The 20058-nt window shown below is 35.6% G+C and overlaps 1 protein-coding gene across 1 annotated transcript; it reads left to right on the top strand.

Moving 5' to 3' along the window:
• Window positions 1-9114: 9114 nt before the first annotated feature.
• LOC125841945 (F-box/LRR-repeat protein 15) lies at window positions 9115-18839 on the top strand. The gene is made up of 17 exons (XM_049521135.1): window positions 9115-9980; window positions 10457-10628; window positions 10730-10862; window positions 10967-11066; window positions 11149-11346; window positions 11427-11697; window positions 11772-11870; window positions 11967-12055; window positions 12165-12264; window positions 12363-12533; window positions 14158-14310; window positions 14473-14633; window positions 14717-14915; window positions 16769-17229; window positions 17321-17384; window positions 18410-18496; window positions 18611-18839. Exons 1-17 carry the CDS (start codon window positions 9574-9576, stop codon window positions 18689-18691), a joined length of 2946 nt encoding a protein of 981 aa, XP_049377092.1. The 5' UTR covers window positions 9115-9573; the 3' UTR covers window positions 18692-18839.
• The last annotated feature ends 1219 nt before the right edge of the window (window positions 18840-20058 follow it).

Below are 20058 nucleotides of genomic sequence, written 5' to 3'. Positions count from 1 at the left end.
GGGAGTTTGTTTGGTTGATTCAGAGGATGATTGAGTTATTATTCAAAATGGGTCAGAATTGTCCCTTTTATCGAATGTTAAGGCAAATACGATAATGATCCGACTTTGGTTGAGTTGAAGAAAGTGGTTTCTGAAAAGACCAGGCTTTTTCCCAAAGAAGAGATAGTGTACTTTGTTATTTAGGTTATTTGTATGTTCCAAATATTAATGAGTTGAGGCAACATATATTAATAGAAGCTCACAATTCTCGGTATTCTTTTCATCCCTGAGTCACTAAGATGTACGATGATCTACATAAAGTCTATTGGTGAAATGGAATGAAGAAGGATATCATAGAATATGTGGCTAAGTTTTCAAATTGCCAAACAGTGAAATTTGAGCATCAGAAACCAGGCAGTATGGCTCAAGAGATTAACATTCTTACTTGGAAGTAAGAAGAGCTGAACATGGACTTCATTACAGGTTTACCCTGTACATTTTGACAACATGACACTATTTGGGTGGTTGTAGACCAAATGACTAAATTGGTGCATTTTCTTCTTGTTAAGACCTCATATTCAGCCAAAGATAAACTCTACATTCGGGAGATGGTTAAGTTGCACAGTGTGACTTTGTCTATCATTTCAGATAGAGGTACACAGTTCACCTCTCAGTTTTGGAGATTGTTTCAAAAAGGTATTGGTACTTAGGTTAAGCTTAGCACAATTTTTCACCCGTAGACAGACTATTCAAACTTTGGAAAATTTGTTGAGAGCTTGCGTGATCGACTTTAAAGGTAATTGGATGATCATTTACCTTTGATTGGGTTTGCTTATAATAATAATTATCACTCGAGTATTCATATGGCTCCGTTTGAGGCTCTCTATGGTAGGAGGTGTATATATCTTGTTAATTGGTTTGAAGTTGGTGAGATAGCATTGATAGGTCTCGAGTTAGTTCATGAGGCTATGGAAAAAGTTCTACTTATTAGGGGTAGATTGAGGATGGCCCAACATAGATAGAAATTTTATGCGAAAGTGAGAAGGACAGAGCTTGCATTTTCCAGATTTGGTTTACTTAACAAATTTACCCTTGAAGGTTGTGATGAGGTTTGACAAGAAAGAGAAGCTTAGTTCATGTTATGTAGGCCCAATAAGATTTTGAGGTGTTTCGGTAATTTGGCTTATGAGTTAGATTTGCCTTCAAATTTGGCATTTGTGCATCCATTGTTCTATATGTCCTTGTTGAAGATTGGTGATCCGACTACAATCGTGCCTTTAAATAGTGTTGGGGTGAAAGAAAGTCTCTCTTACGAAGAGGTCCCAACTGAGATTCTTGACCGAAAAATTTGTAAGTTGAGAAATAACAAAGTTGCTTTTGTGAAACTTCTTTGGAGGAATCAATTTGTTAAGGGTGCTACTTGGGAGGCCGAAGCCGATATGATGTCGAAGTACTCCCCCCTCCCATATTTTTCCTTCTAGTTTGGTTACAACATGAGGTATTTGTTTCTCTTAGATACTCTTTTGATTCACGTGTTTTAGCTATACTCGTGTTTCCCTATGCATACATGTTTATGAAATCAGTTTTAAACCTCATGTTTTAGCTCGAAGCCAGTCACTCCTTCGATTTCATGTGTTTTGCATTCATGATTGGGTTATAGATCTTTCCCTACTCTTTTCATGCCTAGTTGAACCTCATTCGGGGACGAATGCTCCTAATCGGGAGATATTGTAACACTTCAGAAGTGCCTAACTCAGACAAAGTTGGAAATTATAGAAAAGACCTGAATGTTGTAGAAAGGTCACTTGAACTAACACATTTATGGATGATGAAGGAAATTACGAACCTTGAAAGGATTTGTGGAGTGAACTTCAGAAGGACTATGTATAAGGGAACTTGTGCGGTCAATATGAGGCTTCACAGACCGTATACATGTCCGTAGACCACCTTCAACAAAGTTAGTTTTTAGTCAACCAAGATGGCTGATTTGTACGGCTCATAGACATGTAAACGGATCGTGGATGGGGCCGTATAAGGGAAACTTCAGGACCCCATTTCCCCTTTAGTTTACGAGTATCTTCACGGACCGTGAAAGGGTGTACGGTCCCTTGAGGGCTTTCGTGAAGGGTCTCCTACAGATTTTTAGTCAGTGTTATTTTAGTTTTTCCCACTCTTTTAATTTCTATACTACGTCATTTTGGGCTTATTTTGAAAGGTGTAACTGATTCTTGCTTATTCTAACCTCTCTATTCCCTCTCATTCTCTTAAAAACAATTTCTTCTCTCCTAAGGCAAGATCAAAGCTCCAAAGCTTCAAGTCTCCTTCTCCAAATTTAAATTAGGGTTTCAATCAACGTATGTGGAAACTTCATCAATGAGTTCTTCTTCACCCATCAAGTCCCAAAGAAACCTAAAATTTTCAATTTATGATAAAACTAAAGAAAAGAACTAACAACGAGGATTCAAGACTCCTAAAACTCGTTAATGATTGATGTTGTAGTAAGATTAATCAACTCAGAGTGATTGTTAATTTACTTAATGATCAACACTTTTGTTCGAGAGAATAAAAGTGATATTCATTTAATTTGGTTGAAAAATGCATTAAGTGATTATAAGGTTTGGCAAACTTGCATACTTAGCACTACAAAATTAACTTCTGTGATTATCCAAAATGAGTCATCAAATCTTGGTTAGCACAATCCTAGCTACTCTCTAAATTAATTTCTCCATTTCAAATCAATATTGTTGATGTTACGTATAAAAAATTGACATTGAAAGATAATCAAATCCCCCCAAACTTTTCCTTTCTTTAGAAATGATGGACTAATAGTTTCTTCACCGGAGGTGTAATTTGGACGTATCACAATTCAACATCACCACTTTAAAAAATTAACAACATGGGCTAAAAAATTACTGAAGATTGACAAGCTAATTTTCAGATCGAGATTTCAAAAAGTAAAACACAAAAGAGCTAGTTAATCAACAAACAAAAATATACAACCATACAATATTTATAGTTTTCACACAGTTACACACAAAACATAAGAAACAAGAAGGATATTTATAGGGTATACAAACATGCAACATATCCAACTCATCACGAAAGCAAGTAAAATCATAAGATAATATTGATGTTTTAAATTACTTAACATATATTTTATATATTTCCTTATCAAATGTGGTATTAACCTCTATAAAGGGTCAATCGTTTGGGATGGAAATATTAAATACAAAATATTTGTTTGTTGAAAAATGGGACATATTTACCCTTATACTTTGAGAAATGGTTATATTTTGTAACACTTCGTATTTGAAAAAGGGAAATAAATCAATTTTAGGGAAAATTATAGGTGCCAGCCACGAGGTCCAGCCACGACCCGTGGATGGGACCACGGACCGTAGGTGTGGTCCGTGGATGGCCCTGCCTAAAGGTGGTCTGAAGGCTCAAGACCACGGCCTGACCAACTAACCGTAGGTCAGACCACGGTCAGTGGTTCACTGGCCAAAATTCTAGTCCCAGATGACCAACGACAGTCCACCAGTACAGGTCGTAGGTCAAACCACGGCCCGTTGGTGGTCAGCTGGCAGTTATTTTCAGGGTCAGTTGGGTATTTTCCTAATTAATTAGCTCCTATACTATGTCGTTTTGCCTATGTTTAGGACCCCTATATAAGTTTTTTTACCCCCAAATTTCCCAATATAAATCATTCTCTCCAAACTCACCAAAAAAGAAGAACTCTAAAATAATTCTCTCTCTAGAACTTGAAGAAGAATAAGGATTCAACTAGGGTTTCAAGCTAAGGTCCCAATTCCTCCATTGAAGGCTAGCATTTGTATTCAAGGAATGATAGTTTCATCCATGCATTCCTTACATTCATGGAGTTCCCAAATTTCTCTATTTCAAAAGGAAGAATTCCCAATTGAGTTAGGGTAATCTTCAATTGTCATGGGTTCTTTTCATTATTGATTTGAATGATTGAATTATGATCTTCTATGCATGAATTGATGAAATACTATGGTTTTATAATGTTTTACCCTATGAACCCATGTAATCCCCATGTTTTCAAGTTATGAATCATATGATATGGGATTTTGATCTTCAAGAAAGAGTTTTATGAAATTAAGCATGTATAACTAGTTTTACATGAATTTATGATGAAATTCATATATAACCCATGTTTTCTAAGTATTGATGATTGAAAGTGGGTTTTGAACCTCAAGAGGTAAATTATAGAATTATGCATTTTCTTATGAAATCTATGCAAATGTTTGAAGGAAGCTTTGAGAATAAAGTATCGATGATGATGATTATGATGTGTTATTGAAAGGATTTTCATGTACACATAAGAGTAAGATGTGAAAGGTTTTCTCACATAAAAAAGATTCTTAGGTTGGAAGACTTTCTCACCTAATTGAATCAAAGAGTAAGAGTTATACTAATGAATTTAGCTTGGATTGGTTGTCCAAGGACACCTTTCCATGGATAATGAGAATAAGTAAGAAAATAGTATTCTGTGGGATTTATGCTTAGCACCGAGAGGATATTTACATGAGATGAAAGCTCTCCCGTTAGTAGAGGTCAGGATTCTAGAAGCAATCTCTTGAGATGGAAGCTCTCCCATTCGTAGAGGTTGGGTTTATAGTGGCAATATCTTTATCCCTTAAATATGTGCCCCCATAGGATGATTAGCTAGTGGATCCACTTAAGCTAGAAGTTCACGGTCCTTACCTTGACAAGTAGGACAACCTCTTTCGGTGTGGGAGACACCGGGGGATCATGTTATAGCTCACATGGTCTCTATGTCTGTTAAGGATAATTCCCCACAACAAGATTAATAATGAACTAAGGTTACTCAAGGAGTATCTCATATGTGTTCAAAGGCTTTAAAGATGTTAGCTTGCATTGACCATGTTTTTATTATGAAATATGTTTTCTAACTCTCTTATATCGTGTTTTAGCTTGGCCAATTGCATGTTATGAAATGAAATGTCCCTTTTAACATGTTTTAAATGTTTTATGCATGACTATCATACTTGGTACATTGCTTTGTACTAACGCATACTCTTACCTACATTTCCCCAAATGTAGGGTCCGGCAGTCAGGATTCCGAGTTTCGTGGCTAGAGGTTGACTTGAGATATTTTCTGAGCTTTGGTGAGTCTTCATGCTTCGAGGACAGAGTTTTTCATTGTTTAGTTCCATTTCATGTATTTATCGTTTGGACATGATGTATGGGCTAGGCACAATTTCATTCTATTGTATTAGATGGCTATGATGAGACAAATGTTTTAGACTTCCGTTTTTCTTTTATAAAATGTTTGAACTTGGACTTATGTTATGAGAGCTAAGTGGCTTGTATGGAGTCCTTCGGGGTTCTACACACCATGTTACATCTAGGGGGTACCCCTGGGTCATGACATATTTATCCATCATCATACTTTTTGATATATTTGTTCTTACAATACCACTTTCGACATATATTTTCCCTTGAACTGTTAAGTTTCATGTGTCCACTGTTATTATCCTACATGGAGCCTAGGTAGATATATGTTTAACCCAATTAAAATTTCTTTCCACTTAAATTTAATTGGATTAAAAATATGTCGTATTTTAGTCTTGTAATTAAAATGGTTATTATCATCATAAATTTTTACTCTCCAGCGTCATTATTGTTGTTATGATTATCATCATTCTCGATCCCTCTTTCTCACCTTAAAGAGACTTAATTTATTTTGATTCATACATTGACATACCTGATTGCTACGATGTTCACATTCATTGGAGAGATGCATTTGTTAATTATTTTCATTTTATATTCCATTTATTATTTTTTAAAAATAGATTAGAATTTTATGAATTCTATCTAATAATCTATTTAATTAAAGTTCTACCATACTTCTAATTAAAATTTTACTGAAATATGTTTTTTGAAACATATGATAATAAGAATGGACAAATGAGACTTAATAGCTCAAGGCTAAATATGTGCCCAGAGTTGGATGCTAAGGACGAATATATCAAAAAGCATTATGAGGGGTAAATATAACCTTTTTTTAAAAAGTATAAGGACAAATACAACCCTTTTCTATTTTTTTTTATATTTGAAATCGCCGCTCAAAGATAATTTCAAGAATTTTAACAATACATTCACCATTGTGTTCTGTTGTTCTACATAACTCTAAATCTGAAGAGGTTTTTTGTTTGAAATATGATATCATAGCACATAATGGGATTTTTTGGGTATATTGAGATAAAGTTGTCACGCTCCGAGACTATTCCTAGATGCGATACGGTGCCTAGAGCCACAAGTGACCCTTAGATAACTTCAAGACATGGCATGGCATGACACTAAGAATAGCAAATCAACACAAAATTGAGATATACATGTGGAAACTAAAATTGAAATAAAACCGAATGCACACCCCTACTCAACATAGACAAAATCTAGAAACAACATCACATGGCGGAATCTAAGTATCTATCTGAAAGCGTCTACTAATACGAGTTGTTAGGATAAATCCCTAGCTAACTCTAACAAGTTTGAAAACTAAAAGTAATGTCTAAAAATGAAACATAAGTGGTGTCCTCGGAGAGATGATGACTCCTCAATACTGCTACTAGCTAATTAGAGGTAGTACTAACAGTGTCAAAACCTATATTCTCAAACAATATAGGTAGAAAATATGCTGTCAATACTTGGAATATGAGAAATGCATAATGAACATAACATCTGATCATGATAAATCTGTAAAACATGCTGATGAAAGACCAAGTAAAATAAAATAAAACTGAGTTATAATAATCTAACATACATAAGTACAAGATCATGCAATATATGAAACATACCATATGTGGGAGATACTAAAAAAGACATAAATCATGTAAGCTTATACATAGAGTTCGGTGTACTACTCCCACACCAAAAAGAGAGTATCCTACTTGCCAAGGTAAAGGCCATGATATCTGAGCTAACGTGGATCCACTAGCTAATGTCTGTTCAAGACATAATCTACGGGGGCACATAGTTATGAAACTTGGGTAATCGACCTTAGTCTGATTCGGTGCTAAGTATACTCCCAACAAAATTATGCATAAATCTGAAAACTATAATAATTTGTTCTACTTAATCATATTGATAATCTAATAAAATAATGAGTAGCTCATAAACCATGATAACTGAACATAATCTGAAGGATCCTCTAATTAACAGCATCATAATCATGATATCTGTACATATCGAGAGATAATTTATTTGAAAGTATCATATTTCATGAAAATGTGATAATATGAGACACACACAGAGACATATATATATATATATATATATATATATATATATATATAATCTGTGCTATGAGTTTATGAAAATATCATTGAAAACATTGAATTATAATCAATTCATGCAATTTAAGATTAATTATGAAGAAAAGACTGAAATTCAACAAGTATCCAAGATCAACTAAGCCCTAGTTTTGGGAAATTTATAATTTGAGAAATTGAGGTTTCTTTGGGACTCAATAGATAAAGAAGAACCCATTGATGAAGTTCTCACATACCTTGAATGAAACCCTAGCTTGAATCTTGGAAGAAAAACTTGAAGTTTGAATCACTTTTTCTTGCCTTGGAAAGAAACTTGAGAGATAAGAAATTGGATTTTGGGAGAATTAAGAGAGAATGAGAGATTATGGTTGTTAGGAATCCTTTATTCCCACTTAGAACAGGCCAAATACATAATTAAGAATGAAAAGAGTGGAAAAGGACTAAAATGCCCCTAGTTAACAATTGTTGGGGGGCTTCTACGGGGTATCTACAGATCGTAATACCCTCTACGGTCCGTAGAACCCTGTCCATAGTACTTAGAGGAAAATATCCTGAATTTTGAACTTTGACCTATGAAGCCCTTTTACGATCCGTAGAATGTCTCATCATCTGTCCGGGTCGTTCGTAGAAAACTGTAACGAAATGCTTAGTTTTTGAGGAAGGATCTACGAGACCTAAACCACGACTCGTAGTCCATTGCATGATCCATACTACCAAGTCATAGAAGTAAGTCTAGGGAATATCCAAGGTTTTAGGACTTCGGTTCATGAGGCCTTTCCACGACACATAGAACCTATTACGACTCATAAATCCACTCGTCCATTTTGAGCCCAATTTTCTGAAGTTTCAACTACGATTCGTGTCTATGATTCGTACAACTTTATACGACTCGTAAATTCGATCGTAAACTCTAACCCAATTTTCCTGATTTCCGAAGTCTCATACACGGATGGTTCCTACGAGTCGTACTACTTTTCACGACTTGTAAACTTGTCCATAGAACCCAAAATTCTGCAAATCTATATATATTTTTTGAATTGTGGAACCTTTTATTGGAACCTTTGAGGTGTTACATAAGTTTACTTAGCATTTTGAGTATCTTTAGCACAAATAACATATGGGAAGTTAGAAATTATGAAATTTCAAAATTCAATGGGAGCTCAAATCCGAAAGGTTGAAGAACGAAGGATCTTACCTCATTTTTGTCGCTCCTTAATGATTTCTAGAGAAATGAGATCTTTGCTTGGACACTGCATGACCAACGATCTAAATCCCTTTGTCGAGAAGTTGTCGAAGAATACAAAGAACCCATATGTTGCTATCCTCGAAACATTCACGAATCTAAATGCCTATTTATTTTTGTCTATATTCATTTTTATCTTTAATTTCTTTTTGAATTGGGCTGAATCTTTTTTTGAATCAAACTTGGTACATTGAATCATTTGTTTTCCATTTTAATAAAAAAAGACCTCAAGGTCTCACTTTAATTTTAAAATAAAATAAAATAAAATTCACTATATTTCATTTACAAAAAAATAATTAAATATTCATATTCAAACACAATTTTAACTTTAAATACTGAGGTCTCACTTTACTTTAAAATTAAAATAAAATAAAATAAAATAAATTTCATCTACAAAAGAATAATTAAATATTCATATTCAAACACAATTTTAACTTTATATACTAGAGTAGTATTTTTAATTTTCAAATTTTATAATTTCCATGTTGAAACTCTTAATAGGAAACAAGAAGGATTGTTTATATAAATTCACTATTTGTAATATTTGATTTTTGAGAGATAAAGTGGTGAGATATAGACATAGACAGACATATATAAGGTGAAAAGAAGTAGCTCCATTGTCTGTAGTATTATATTTCCCACAAATCTCCATTTGCCGATCTTTCCAAAGCTCAATCCCAGAAAAGCGTCACCACTGCCAGCCTTCGATCCTTCGAAAGATCCGATCAGATCTCTTTGTCTTTCTCTCACTGCACTTCTCATACTGTTTTCTCTCTCTACACACATACCTTTTTCTGCAACTCCATTCTCCGGTTTGTCGAAGATTCTGGAACAAGAATTTGTTAGATTCTGTGAACTATGTAATTTGTGTGCTTTCTTGTGAAAAAGGAGTCGTTTTGGTGTAGTTTGTTGTAAAGTTAGGGTTTTTTTTTGGGGAAAGTTTTAGATCGTGAGCTAGGGTTTCTGAAGATCAGAAATTGATAAAATTTGGGGTTTATTCTTTATTTTTCTTGGTGTGGTGTGAGTGAGTGTATGAGGATTTGGTGTTGTTTATGTTTTGGAGAAGAAGAGGATAGTAAGAAGGGCTACAAGAGTATGAGGGACCCGATTTTGGGGAATAACGGCGACGAATCTCCAGATGAAAATTCGGCATTTGACTGGAGGAATGTTTTTGAAGGTGTCAATGTTGCAGCAGTGGTGAGTCCACAAGCGGGCGCTGCAGGTGATCTTGGTGTTCCCAAGAATGAGGAGATTGATTTTGATAGCAACTGGTTATCCAGTGAAGTGGAGGTGAAGAATGAAAATTATAGTGGGGAGAAAATGTTGGATGTTAATTTGAATTTGGGTTTGAGTGGAGAGGCTTCATCCTCAACAGTGCTGAAAGAGGATTCTGATCGTGATACCTGTAGTAAAAGGCCCAAAGTTAACTCCTTTTCGCTGTAAGACCTGCTACTGCACCTTCATTTACAATATTTTTTTCCAATTAGTCAAATTCTATTGAATATTAGAGTGAAGTTGGCCATAGTAGAGAACTAATACAGAATTCATTTAAGCAACCCAAGCCTAATTACAAGGATCAGTTGTTGTTATAGGGGTGGCTCACTAATTAATTAAGGACTCTTGATTATTTCTCGTGTGTACAGTTTTACATGTGGTCAAGAGTGTTACACTATTCACTGAGTTTTGGAGAAAGTACATTCTCACATAATTCTTTTAGAGAAAAGAACATAGTAATATTAACATGGAGTAGAATTATTTCTAAAGCTAGTTATATTTGGAATTTCAAAAGCTTAACCTAATATATAATGTTACTCTTTAATTTGATATAATCAAATTGTCTTTTGAGTTTTGAAGTAAGCCCTAAATGTAGGCCAACAACTCAAAAATGAAGACTGATTGATTAATATTCTTGCAGGGATTGGGACAACCACTTGTTGCAGGAAACCAGTTACTTATGTCCAATGAACGAGGGCGGTGGAGATATGAGTTTATCAAACTTACTTGGTGCAACAGATGCTGAGGGGAAAGATTCTAAAATGGAGGATTTAGATGTGCGGATGGATCTTACTGATGACTTGTTGCATATGGTATTTACTAGTTGCCACATCCGCTCCTTCTGTGTTGCTTAATCAATAAGTGTTTATACTAAGTTTCTGATTAAGGGAATATATGCCCCATCTGTTGCCAGGTGTTCTCCTTTTTGGACCATATTGATCTTTGTCGAGCTGCAAGTGTTTGTAGCCAGTGGAGAGCAGCTAGCTCTCACGAAGACTTTTGGCGGTATCTGAATTTTGAGAACAAACAGATATCCTCAAATCAATGTGAGTATCTTTTCCTCGTATCCGTTCCTTCCACACTACTATGATCACTTCACATAAAATTCATGTTTCAATTAATTGCAACTTTTTGTTCATGTATGATGTAGTTGAGGACATGTGTCGGCGATACCCAAATGCAACAACAATCAACTTATATGGAACTCCTAATATTCACCCACTAGCAATGAAAGCTGTTTCTTCTTTAAGGTAATAGCTTTTTTTTATGTTGTCACTACTCTAGGAATGAATCACTATAAGTGACTAATTTGATACATTTCATTGTTGCCAGGAATCTTGAGACTCTGTCATTGGGCAGAGGTCAATTGGGGGAAACATTTTTTCAGGCCTTAACAGATTGCCATGTGTTGAGGAGTTTGACTATTAATGATGCCACTCTTGGAAATGGCATTCAAGAGATACCAATTTCTCATGATAGCTTGCGTCTTCTGCAGCTAGTGAAGTGTCGTGTGCTTCGAGTTTCTATCAGGTTGTATAATATTAGTCAACAATGTTAATTTGTTAAAGTAGTTAGCGTCCAATTGTGCTTAATTGTTTGTATTCTTACAGATGTCCACAACTTGAAACGTTGTCACTTAAGCGCAGTAGCATGCCACATGCGGTGCTTAATTGCCCTCTTTTACATGACCTTGATATTGCTTCTTGTCACAAACTTTCCGACGCTGCTATTCGTTCGGCTGCCACAGCATGCCCTCTTTTAGAGTCTTTGGATATGTCAAATTGTTCATGTGTCAGTGATGAAACACTGCGTGATATAGCTCAAACTTGTGGAAATCTACGAGTTTTGGATGCTTCATACTGCCCAAACATTTCTCTTGAGGTATGTTCATTAAAATTACCTAGTACCTGAAATTGACATAGTTGGTTTATACTAACACTTGTTACTTGTTGAAGTCTGTGAGGCTGGTTATGCTGACTGTTCTCAAGCTTCATAGTTGTGAGGGCATAACATCAGCTTCCATGGCTGCCATAGCCCATAGCTATATGTTAGAGGTTTGAGTCTTTCCTCACCCTTTTCATACTGGTAGCCATGCTGTAATCAGGAGTCCTTAAATCTCATATTGAACAGTGAATTTCACTTGTTTTCAGGTTCTGGAGCTTGATAATTGCAGTTTATTGACATCAGTGTCCTTGGATCTTCCTCGCCTTCAGAGCATCAGACTAGTACATTGTCGCAAGTATGATACAGGCTTTATAGTTTCCATATCCAGTCTCAAGGGAACTTCTTTCCATCCCTTGATTGCCGTCACTCTTTTGTGCAGTAACCTACTGTTTATATTAAAACAGGTTTATTGACCTTAACTTGCATTGTGGAATGTTATCATCAATTACTGTTTCTAATTGCCCATTGCTTCATCGAATCAATATAACTTCAAGTGCACTCAAAGTAAGTTTATTCCTAGATTTTATATATTGTCACCTTATTTTATTGACTAGAATTATTCTATTCATTGGATAATAGTTCTCTCCTTTATTATTCCACAGAAATTAGTTTTGCAGAAGCAGGAAAGCTTGACAACAATTGCATTACAGTGTCCGAATTTGCTAGAAGTAGACCTTACTGAGTGTGAATCGCTCACCAATTCTATTTGTGAAGTTTTCAGTGATGATGGTGGCTGTCCTGTGCTTAAATCCTTAGTTCTAGATAGCTGTGAGGTTGGCAATTTTAGTTCCTCGTTGTTAACTTGTGCATTCTTGGTTGTTAACTAGAGGATGTGTTGCTGAACATGATTTTTCTAAATCTAATTACGATATATATGATCTCTTCTTAGTTTTGCTTGTCAACGGAAGGTGGTTCACTTAAAATCTTGGCAGTTGATCTGTGCAGAGTACATTTTTCATTAAGAGCTTGTTTTTGTCCTCACGTATGTCAATGTGGTTATGGACCTATGATCATAGTGCCATTTTTGCTTTTCTTGTAACAGATACTTGTGATTCTTTTTTATGCATGTTTCCAAGTAAATAAATCTAGTACTGAATTCTGACAATCAATGATCAGGTATTTTAATGAGTAATCATGAAAGATGATGAAAGGAAAAAGTTTGATCCAATTGTACTGACTGTTGTGTCATCTGGTTGTGCTTTCTTGTTTGCCGTAAGCCTGGGAAGCTGTGCTACTGGGTGCACTTAGGGCTTGTTTGATACGAGGGATAAGAGATTACTGATCCCAGGATTAGTTTTAGGATGAGTTTATCCCATGTTTGGTTGGGATAAAATTGCGGGATAACTTATCCCAGGATTGTAGTGTCATTCTTATCCCACATTGAGGGTGGGATAACAATCCCTGGATAACTTGTTGCAAGAATCTCCTTCAATAACTCAGACAAGTTAAAAAATATTAAAATTGTTCAAGAGGTGAAGCGGGAAAGATGAAAAGTTCTAATTCCTTTGTTTTGGCATTAAGGATAGTGATTATGTATTCCTAGATTTACCAGTAGTATTTATTTTATACTCACATTTCCAAATTAACTTGAAGTATTTTTATCTTGTCAAAAAATAACTATTAGGGTAAACGTCTTTCTTGGTATCATAAGCTCTAAGTTTCTTTCAACATTTTGATTAGATACATGGGAGTTCTTAAGGGGACAGTTTAAGGCTTTAAGCTGAAGTAGAACATGAGAACTATTGCCCAGATGGGAGAAGAAAATAGTTCACCTTTTTTTTCCTGATTCAATGCTAGAGCTGAAGTCGTGCCATTTCAAAAAAAAATGTCAAATCGGAATTTTCTTTTGAAGCTTGACGAAATATGTACTCCTCTCCCAATCAAGATTCCCTTTTATTGATTTGGTGATCAAGAAAAGCTAGGCTGAATTAGGTTTGGGTTTGACATTTTTGAGAGATGTACAGAATAATGAACTAAATTTGTCAATATTGTGATAGACTATTGAAGAAATTCACAACAAATCAAGTATTATATTTCGGTTACCCATTCTCCCTCCCCCGTGCCCCCTCCCTCCTCCTGGGAAAAGGGGGGAGGGACCAGGTGAGAGAAAGAGTAATATATTCAAGTTGCACCCTCCCGGGGAAAAGGGGGCTGAGAGAGGGAAAGGTTTCCACTGTTTTAGAATGGGTCCTGATTAGCATTCGCCTTCTGTGTTCTCTTTTCTGCCAGATCTGTTTTAGGCTAACACCTATTCAGAAAAGTTTTTTTTTTTTTAATATTGGAAGTGAATAATGATATATTTCTGCCTATTCAACTTGAAAGATCCGGCTGTATCTATGTAACATTTGTATGTGTTGTTATGGTCTAAATCTAATTACGGTCTTTTCTTTTTTTCAGAGCTTGACACTTGTGGCTTTCTGCAGCACTTCTTTGGTTTCTCTTTCACTTGGTGGTTGCCGTGCTTTAATTTCTCTTGCACTTAGGTGCCCATATCTTGAACAAGTCTCTTTAGATGGTTGTGATCATCTTGAAGTAGCATCATTTTGCCCAGTAAGTGATCATCGGCTCCTTCCTTTCTTCTTTACATCATCTCTGGGTTTGAGACTGGAGTTGTATGTTCACCTGCTGATTTTATGATTATTAATTTGTTACACATGCATTTTTTGCTTTATTTATACCCAAATGGTTGATAAATGTGTTCTCTTATTCCAGGTTGGTCTTAGGTCACTTAATCTTGGTATATGCCCCAAAATGAATATGCTCCATATTGAAGCTCCGCAAATGGCTTCACTTGAGCTGAAGGGCTGTGGTGTGCTATCTGAAGCATCTATTAATTGCCCCCTGTTAACCTCTTTTGATGCTTCATTCTGCAGGTTGCTTACTTTCTCTCGCTTGTCACACGTGCATATTTGTTTTAGTTCTGTCACATCTCATTAATTTCTTTCCATATATGCAGCCAACTCAAGGATGATTGTTTATCTGCCACGACTTCGTCGTGCCCCCTCATCGAGTCATTAGTATTAATGTCATGTCCATCTGTTGGCTGTGCTGGACTCCTCTCTTTGCAGTCCCTCCCAAACTTGACCTACCTTGATCTATCCTATACGTTTTTGGTTACCTTGCAACCTGTTTATGAATCATGCTTGCAGTTAAAGGTAACTTCTATCGCCTAAGCATATTATCACTTTCTCCATTACGGTGGGAAGCTAGATGAACTTGATTTAACATGCTCTATTTTGTGGAAAAAGTATGCCTATTTATCCAGTCTGGACTTGCACTCTTCTAGATATATAGGCCACTTTCCTATCTTTTTTTTTATGGGTATCAAAGGGATGGGTTGGCTTAAGTTTGTGCTGGTCAAAATACCTAACTACAAAATTTACTCATGTTAAGATGGGATGAACACAGGGTCATAAGCCAATTACTTTAATCTCTCCTTTTCCTTTTTCTGTTCTTCTCCTTTTTTCCCACTTACAGTAAAAGCTAAAACACCAGGATGCATTTAATAATTTGTGAATCAGTTCTGACTGATTGAAAGCTTACTTCAGTAGAACTGTGATTCTATTTTGACTATTACAAATTTAATAATCATTGTTTGTGGCCATATTTTTGGGGAACTAGAAGTGCTTTTTTTTTCCTTCAGTTTTTTGGCAGTTAAGGTGTTTGACCATTCTTCTTAGAAAAGAAATGTGATCTTTAGTACAATAAGCTGTTTCTCTGTTGTTGTGGCGAAAAAGTCAAATTTGAAGCTTTTCATTAAGCAGAACCAAAAGTTTAATTTTTCAATACAAAATACCATTATAATTTTCTTACCAAGTTATACCACAGTTCTGACAAGTGACAACTGTATTAATTTAAAGAGGGAAGCCCGGTGCATTAAGCTTGCGCTATGCGCTGGGTCCGGGGAAGGGCCGGATCACTTGGGTCTATTATACGTAGCCTTACCCAGCATTTCTGCAAGAGGTTGTTTCCCATTCACATGGCAACAACGTAATCGGTTATGCCAAGGCTCCCCTTCGACAACTATATTGATTTATTATTGACAAAGCATTTCTGTTTTCAAAGTGAATCATCAGCTCTGTACAAAGAATAAGAAGTAAATTAAGTCAATGCATTAGATCAAGTGTAAGTGATAACACGGATTTAAAGTAACATCAGTAGAATAGAAGCTGACAATCATGGATACCAGAAAGAGCTAGGAAACAGCTAAAAGCAAGCTTAGGCTTTAGCTTTTACCTGCTCTGGAGGATCTGGATCAACAGAAACTGTAAAGAGCAATCAGAAAACTTGTAAGAGGTTTCCATTTTGCATTGAAAAGAACTCTAGTTGAGGGCAAGGGAAAGAGAGTCAACAAAGTATAGAATAAGATTGTAGATTGTTGGACTTCTAAAATCTACAATTATATTAGCTGTTGATGGAGTAGGATATTCTAATGCCATTCCCGGACTGATGATGTTGTCTCTGTTCTCAAATAGTTCTGTGCCACTTGGTTGGGTTGTTTATAATGCACTTGTTAAATATTACGAAACTGTAGACTAGAATTGCCACCTTGACTCTTTCATTATTGGCCCTCCTTTTTAGACCCTTGAAGATGGCTGGCCTGGAATTGTGGAGATCCAGTTACTTTAGGCATTCTGTCATTCTTTTTTATTTTGGAGCGTAACATCTGAATATTTCTACTTTCCAACAGATGCTATAATTTTTGTCCATATCCAATGTTTGCCATTGTCTTGTGCCCAATTTGTTTCAGTGCAAGGGCATGAGTTCCTTGTATGCAGAATTTCTAGTGCTATATCTGAAATTTTCTGATGAGACTCTAGTTTAGTAACACAACTGTGTTTCTCTTTCTCGCTGCACTAGGCACATCCTTATTGTGTTTGGGATAAGCTTTTTGGATCTGCATGATACATTGATGGGCTTTTTTGGCTTACTGCCCCCCCACCCCCACCCCTCCTCCTTTCTTTTTTTTAACCCCTCTCTAACCTTATATATATATGTTATGTTGTAGGTCCTAAAGTTGCAAGCATGCAAGTATCTCACTGATACATCTTTGGAACCCCTCTATAAAGAAAATGCTCTCCCAGCCCTTTGTGAGTTGGATTTGTCGTATGGGACCTTATGCCAATCAGCCATTGAGGAATTGCTTGCTTGCTGCACACATTTGAGTCATGTCAGCTTGAATGGATGTATTAATATGCATGATTTAAATTGGGGATTTACTGGAGATCAACTGTCGCATATACCCAGTGTTAGTATACCTCATGGATCGTCCCTGGGAGAACAGCAGTTGCCAAATGAACAACCAAAGCGTTTGCTAGAGAACCTTAACTGTGTAGGCTGCCCAAATATAAAAAAGGTGTTTATTCCTATGGCACAAGGTTTCCTTTTGTCATCATTAAACCTTTCCCTGTCTGCGAATTTGAAGGAGGTTGATATAGCTTGTTACAACTTGTGCGTTCTCAATTTGAGGTATTTTCTTTAGCAATATGATTTCGTAGGTTAATGTTGTATCAATGGCTTTATTTTCATGATCATAGTTGTTACTTGATTATATTCTCAGCAATTGCTGTTCATTGGAATCATTGCAACTGGAATGTCCAAGATTAAGTAGCCTCTTTCTTCAGGTATTTTTGTATCTTCAATTTGGCATTTTCTTTGCTGGCTTTTTAATTATTGTAGTGACAGCTTTGCTGCAAAAGTGTTCTTTCTAGTTGGTCTTTATCATTTCACTTGTGCTTTTTTTCCTCTGTTGAGGTAGTAATAGTTTTTTACCTTAGCATGAAGGATATGCAAACTGTACAACCATTACAAATGTCAGTCCCCTTCCTACCTTGTAGGGACTTTATGAGTTCTATCAATGATTCAACTTCATTTACAATTTCCTTTTTACACCAAAGACTCATCCATTTAGGATAGGAGGATCCTCGTTGGTCTGTTTTACAACACATGCTCGTCTGCCTCTGGTTCAGTAGGTTGGTATGGAGAATATGCATACCCTTAAGCTTGATATTCTGTAGAGAGAACTTGAGCTCCTAAGCAGGTCGCTAATGGGATTGTATTGTAAGATCTAATAGCTAGCTGCATATTGTCTTTAGGAGTACTCAAATTAACAATGGTCTACTAAAATAACAAGTAATCCTAATACTCTTCATGGTCTTCCTAGGCATTCATGTGGTTAGATAATAAACATTTTTCAAATTTGGAAGTGTTAGAAGTCCTTAGGGATGGCATGTAGTTTGGGGGCATTGTGCCTATATTTCTTGGAGCATGATGTACTTGGGCTAAAATTACTGAAATGAGAATTTGAACTCTTAACTGGTGCTTATTTGCTTGAATATTGGAACTGCAAGTGAGAACTGAAGTCTTGGTTTTTTTTTCTTTAGAAGAAGTTTTTGCTTTCTCTGAGCTGTATTTCCGTTGTTGCTTCTATCATTACACGCCTCAGGCTTACCTCAAAGACATGCCACTTTCTAGTGTAGAGCTCGTGAAATTGATTGCCTTTCTTTCTATCATGTCTTGTAAAAAGCTACTTTGATGAACTCCCTTGAAAAATTGTTGGCACACCCGGAAGGTGCTTGTGCAATTGAAATTCTTGTGACACAATTGTGATGTGGAGTTATTCTGTACTCTTGCTTTTGTTGTCCTACAGTCCTGCAACATTGATGAGGAAGCTGTTGAAGCTGCCGTATCACGATGTACGATGCTTGAGACGCTTGACGTTCGTTTTTGTCCCAAGGTCAGGAGTACTTTCGATGTTAAGAATATGCCCTGTATTGATTTTTATGTGTCATTTTATTGATACAAGAGCTCTTTTGTGAATTTGCTGATAATCCTTTTTTCCACTTAACAGATTTGTCCACTGAACATGACGAGGTTGCGGGTTGCATGTCCCAGTTTGAAACGCATCTTCAGCAGCCTAGTCCCATCTTGAGGCAAAATGAAATATTTGATATGTTTGTGTAGGCTGGCTAGGAACATAATATTTGACTACAAAGGTTCATATTTTATGTATAGTTAGCTATTTATGTTGCTGTGATTGGTGAAACGTACAGCGAGCTTTCATACATGTAACACCTTAATATTTTGGTGTTGGCTTTCACATTTTATGATTTGGTTAGCGCACTTAATGCAACTTTAGAAAGATCTCATGGATGAAGAAAATAAACTAGAGCCTTGTAAAGGGAAATATTAGTTAATAGTAGTGGCCTGCTTGCCCTTTTCAGTTAATGGAAAAAACGCAGGTTGTCAGGCTCAAATGTGTAAATTTTGGTTGCCCCTAAAAATAAAGTTACAAAAAATAGCCCAAAAATAGAGTAGTCAGTAGGCTTATGTCTTTGGGATGCAAAAAGTAATTACTTTGCGTTCCCTTTTTTTAGCCTAAGCTTAATTCGCCTATAGTTTGTTTGATGCCATTACAATATTATTGATACTCAATTTTTATCGACTTATATTTCATTTGGGTTGTTATTTGATTAAGTAAATGTTTTCAAAACTAATTTCCTTTATATATATATATATATATGTAAACTATTTAATTTTATCTAATTAATCATATTTTAATACTCATAATTTATAAAAGAAATATTAATTTTGTTCTTGTAGCTATGTACTTTTAGTAATTGTTAATTTGAAATCACGATTTTTGTATATTATTTATGTTTGTTTAGTATCTAATATATAAATATAATTTAATGAAGCGTGTATTTCTTTTATATGGAAAGTTATTATTTTACATGATAAATATTCATCTATTTTCTATTTAATATATGTAGTATTTTATTAATTAGATTGTAATCTTTTTCATTTTGCTCCAAATTATTAAAGTTGTAGCTATTTCCCGTCCAAATTTATTGCAGTTTTAGCCAACTTAAACCAAATGTGGCCTAGTTATATATTCCAATTTTAATCTCATCCGTTCATTTTGTATTGATCAATGACCGTGACTTAGGATGTGTTTGGTATGATTTCCAATTTTCTCATGTTTGGTTGGGTTAAATGTTTTTCAAATCAACTAATTTTCCTCAAATTTAAGGAAAATGACTTACCTTCAAAACTTAAGGAAAACATTTTCCAAAACTCTCTTCCAACTTTAAAATTTAAGTTTGTTATTAAAAAATATTTTCAACTTCAAAATTTCTTTTTTTCACCCTATCCTTGACCCTCCCCCCCCCCAACTCCAACCCAGCCCCCCACCCACCCCACCCCCTACCAGTCCCCCCTCCAAAAAAAAATTAAGTTTGTTTTTAAAAACTATTTTCAACTTCAAAATTTCATTTTTTCACCCTATCCTTGACCCCC

Source organism: Solanum stenotomum, chromosome 10 (assembly GCF_019186545.1).
Source record: "Solanum stenotomum isolate F172 chromosome 10, ASM1918654v1, whole genome shotgun sequence".
NCBI lineage: Eukaryota > Viridiplantae > Streptophyta > Magnoliopsida > Solanales > Solanaceae > Solanum > Solanum stenotomum.
Note: the sequence above shows the minus strand (reverse complement) of the source record. Positions and strands in the feature narration are given on the sequence as shown.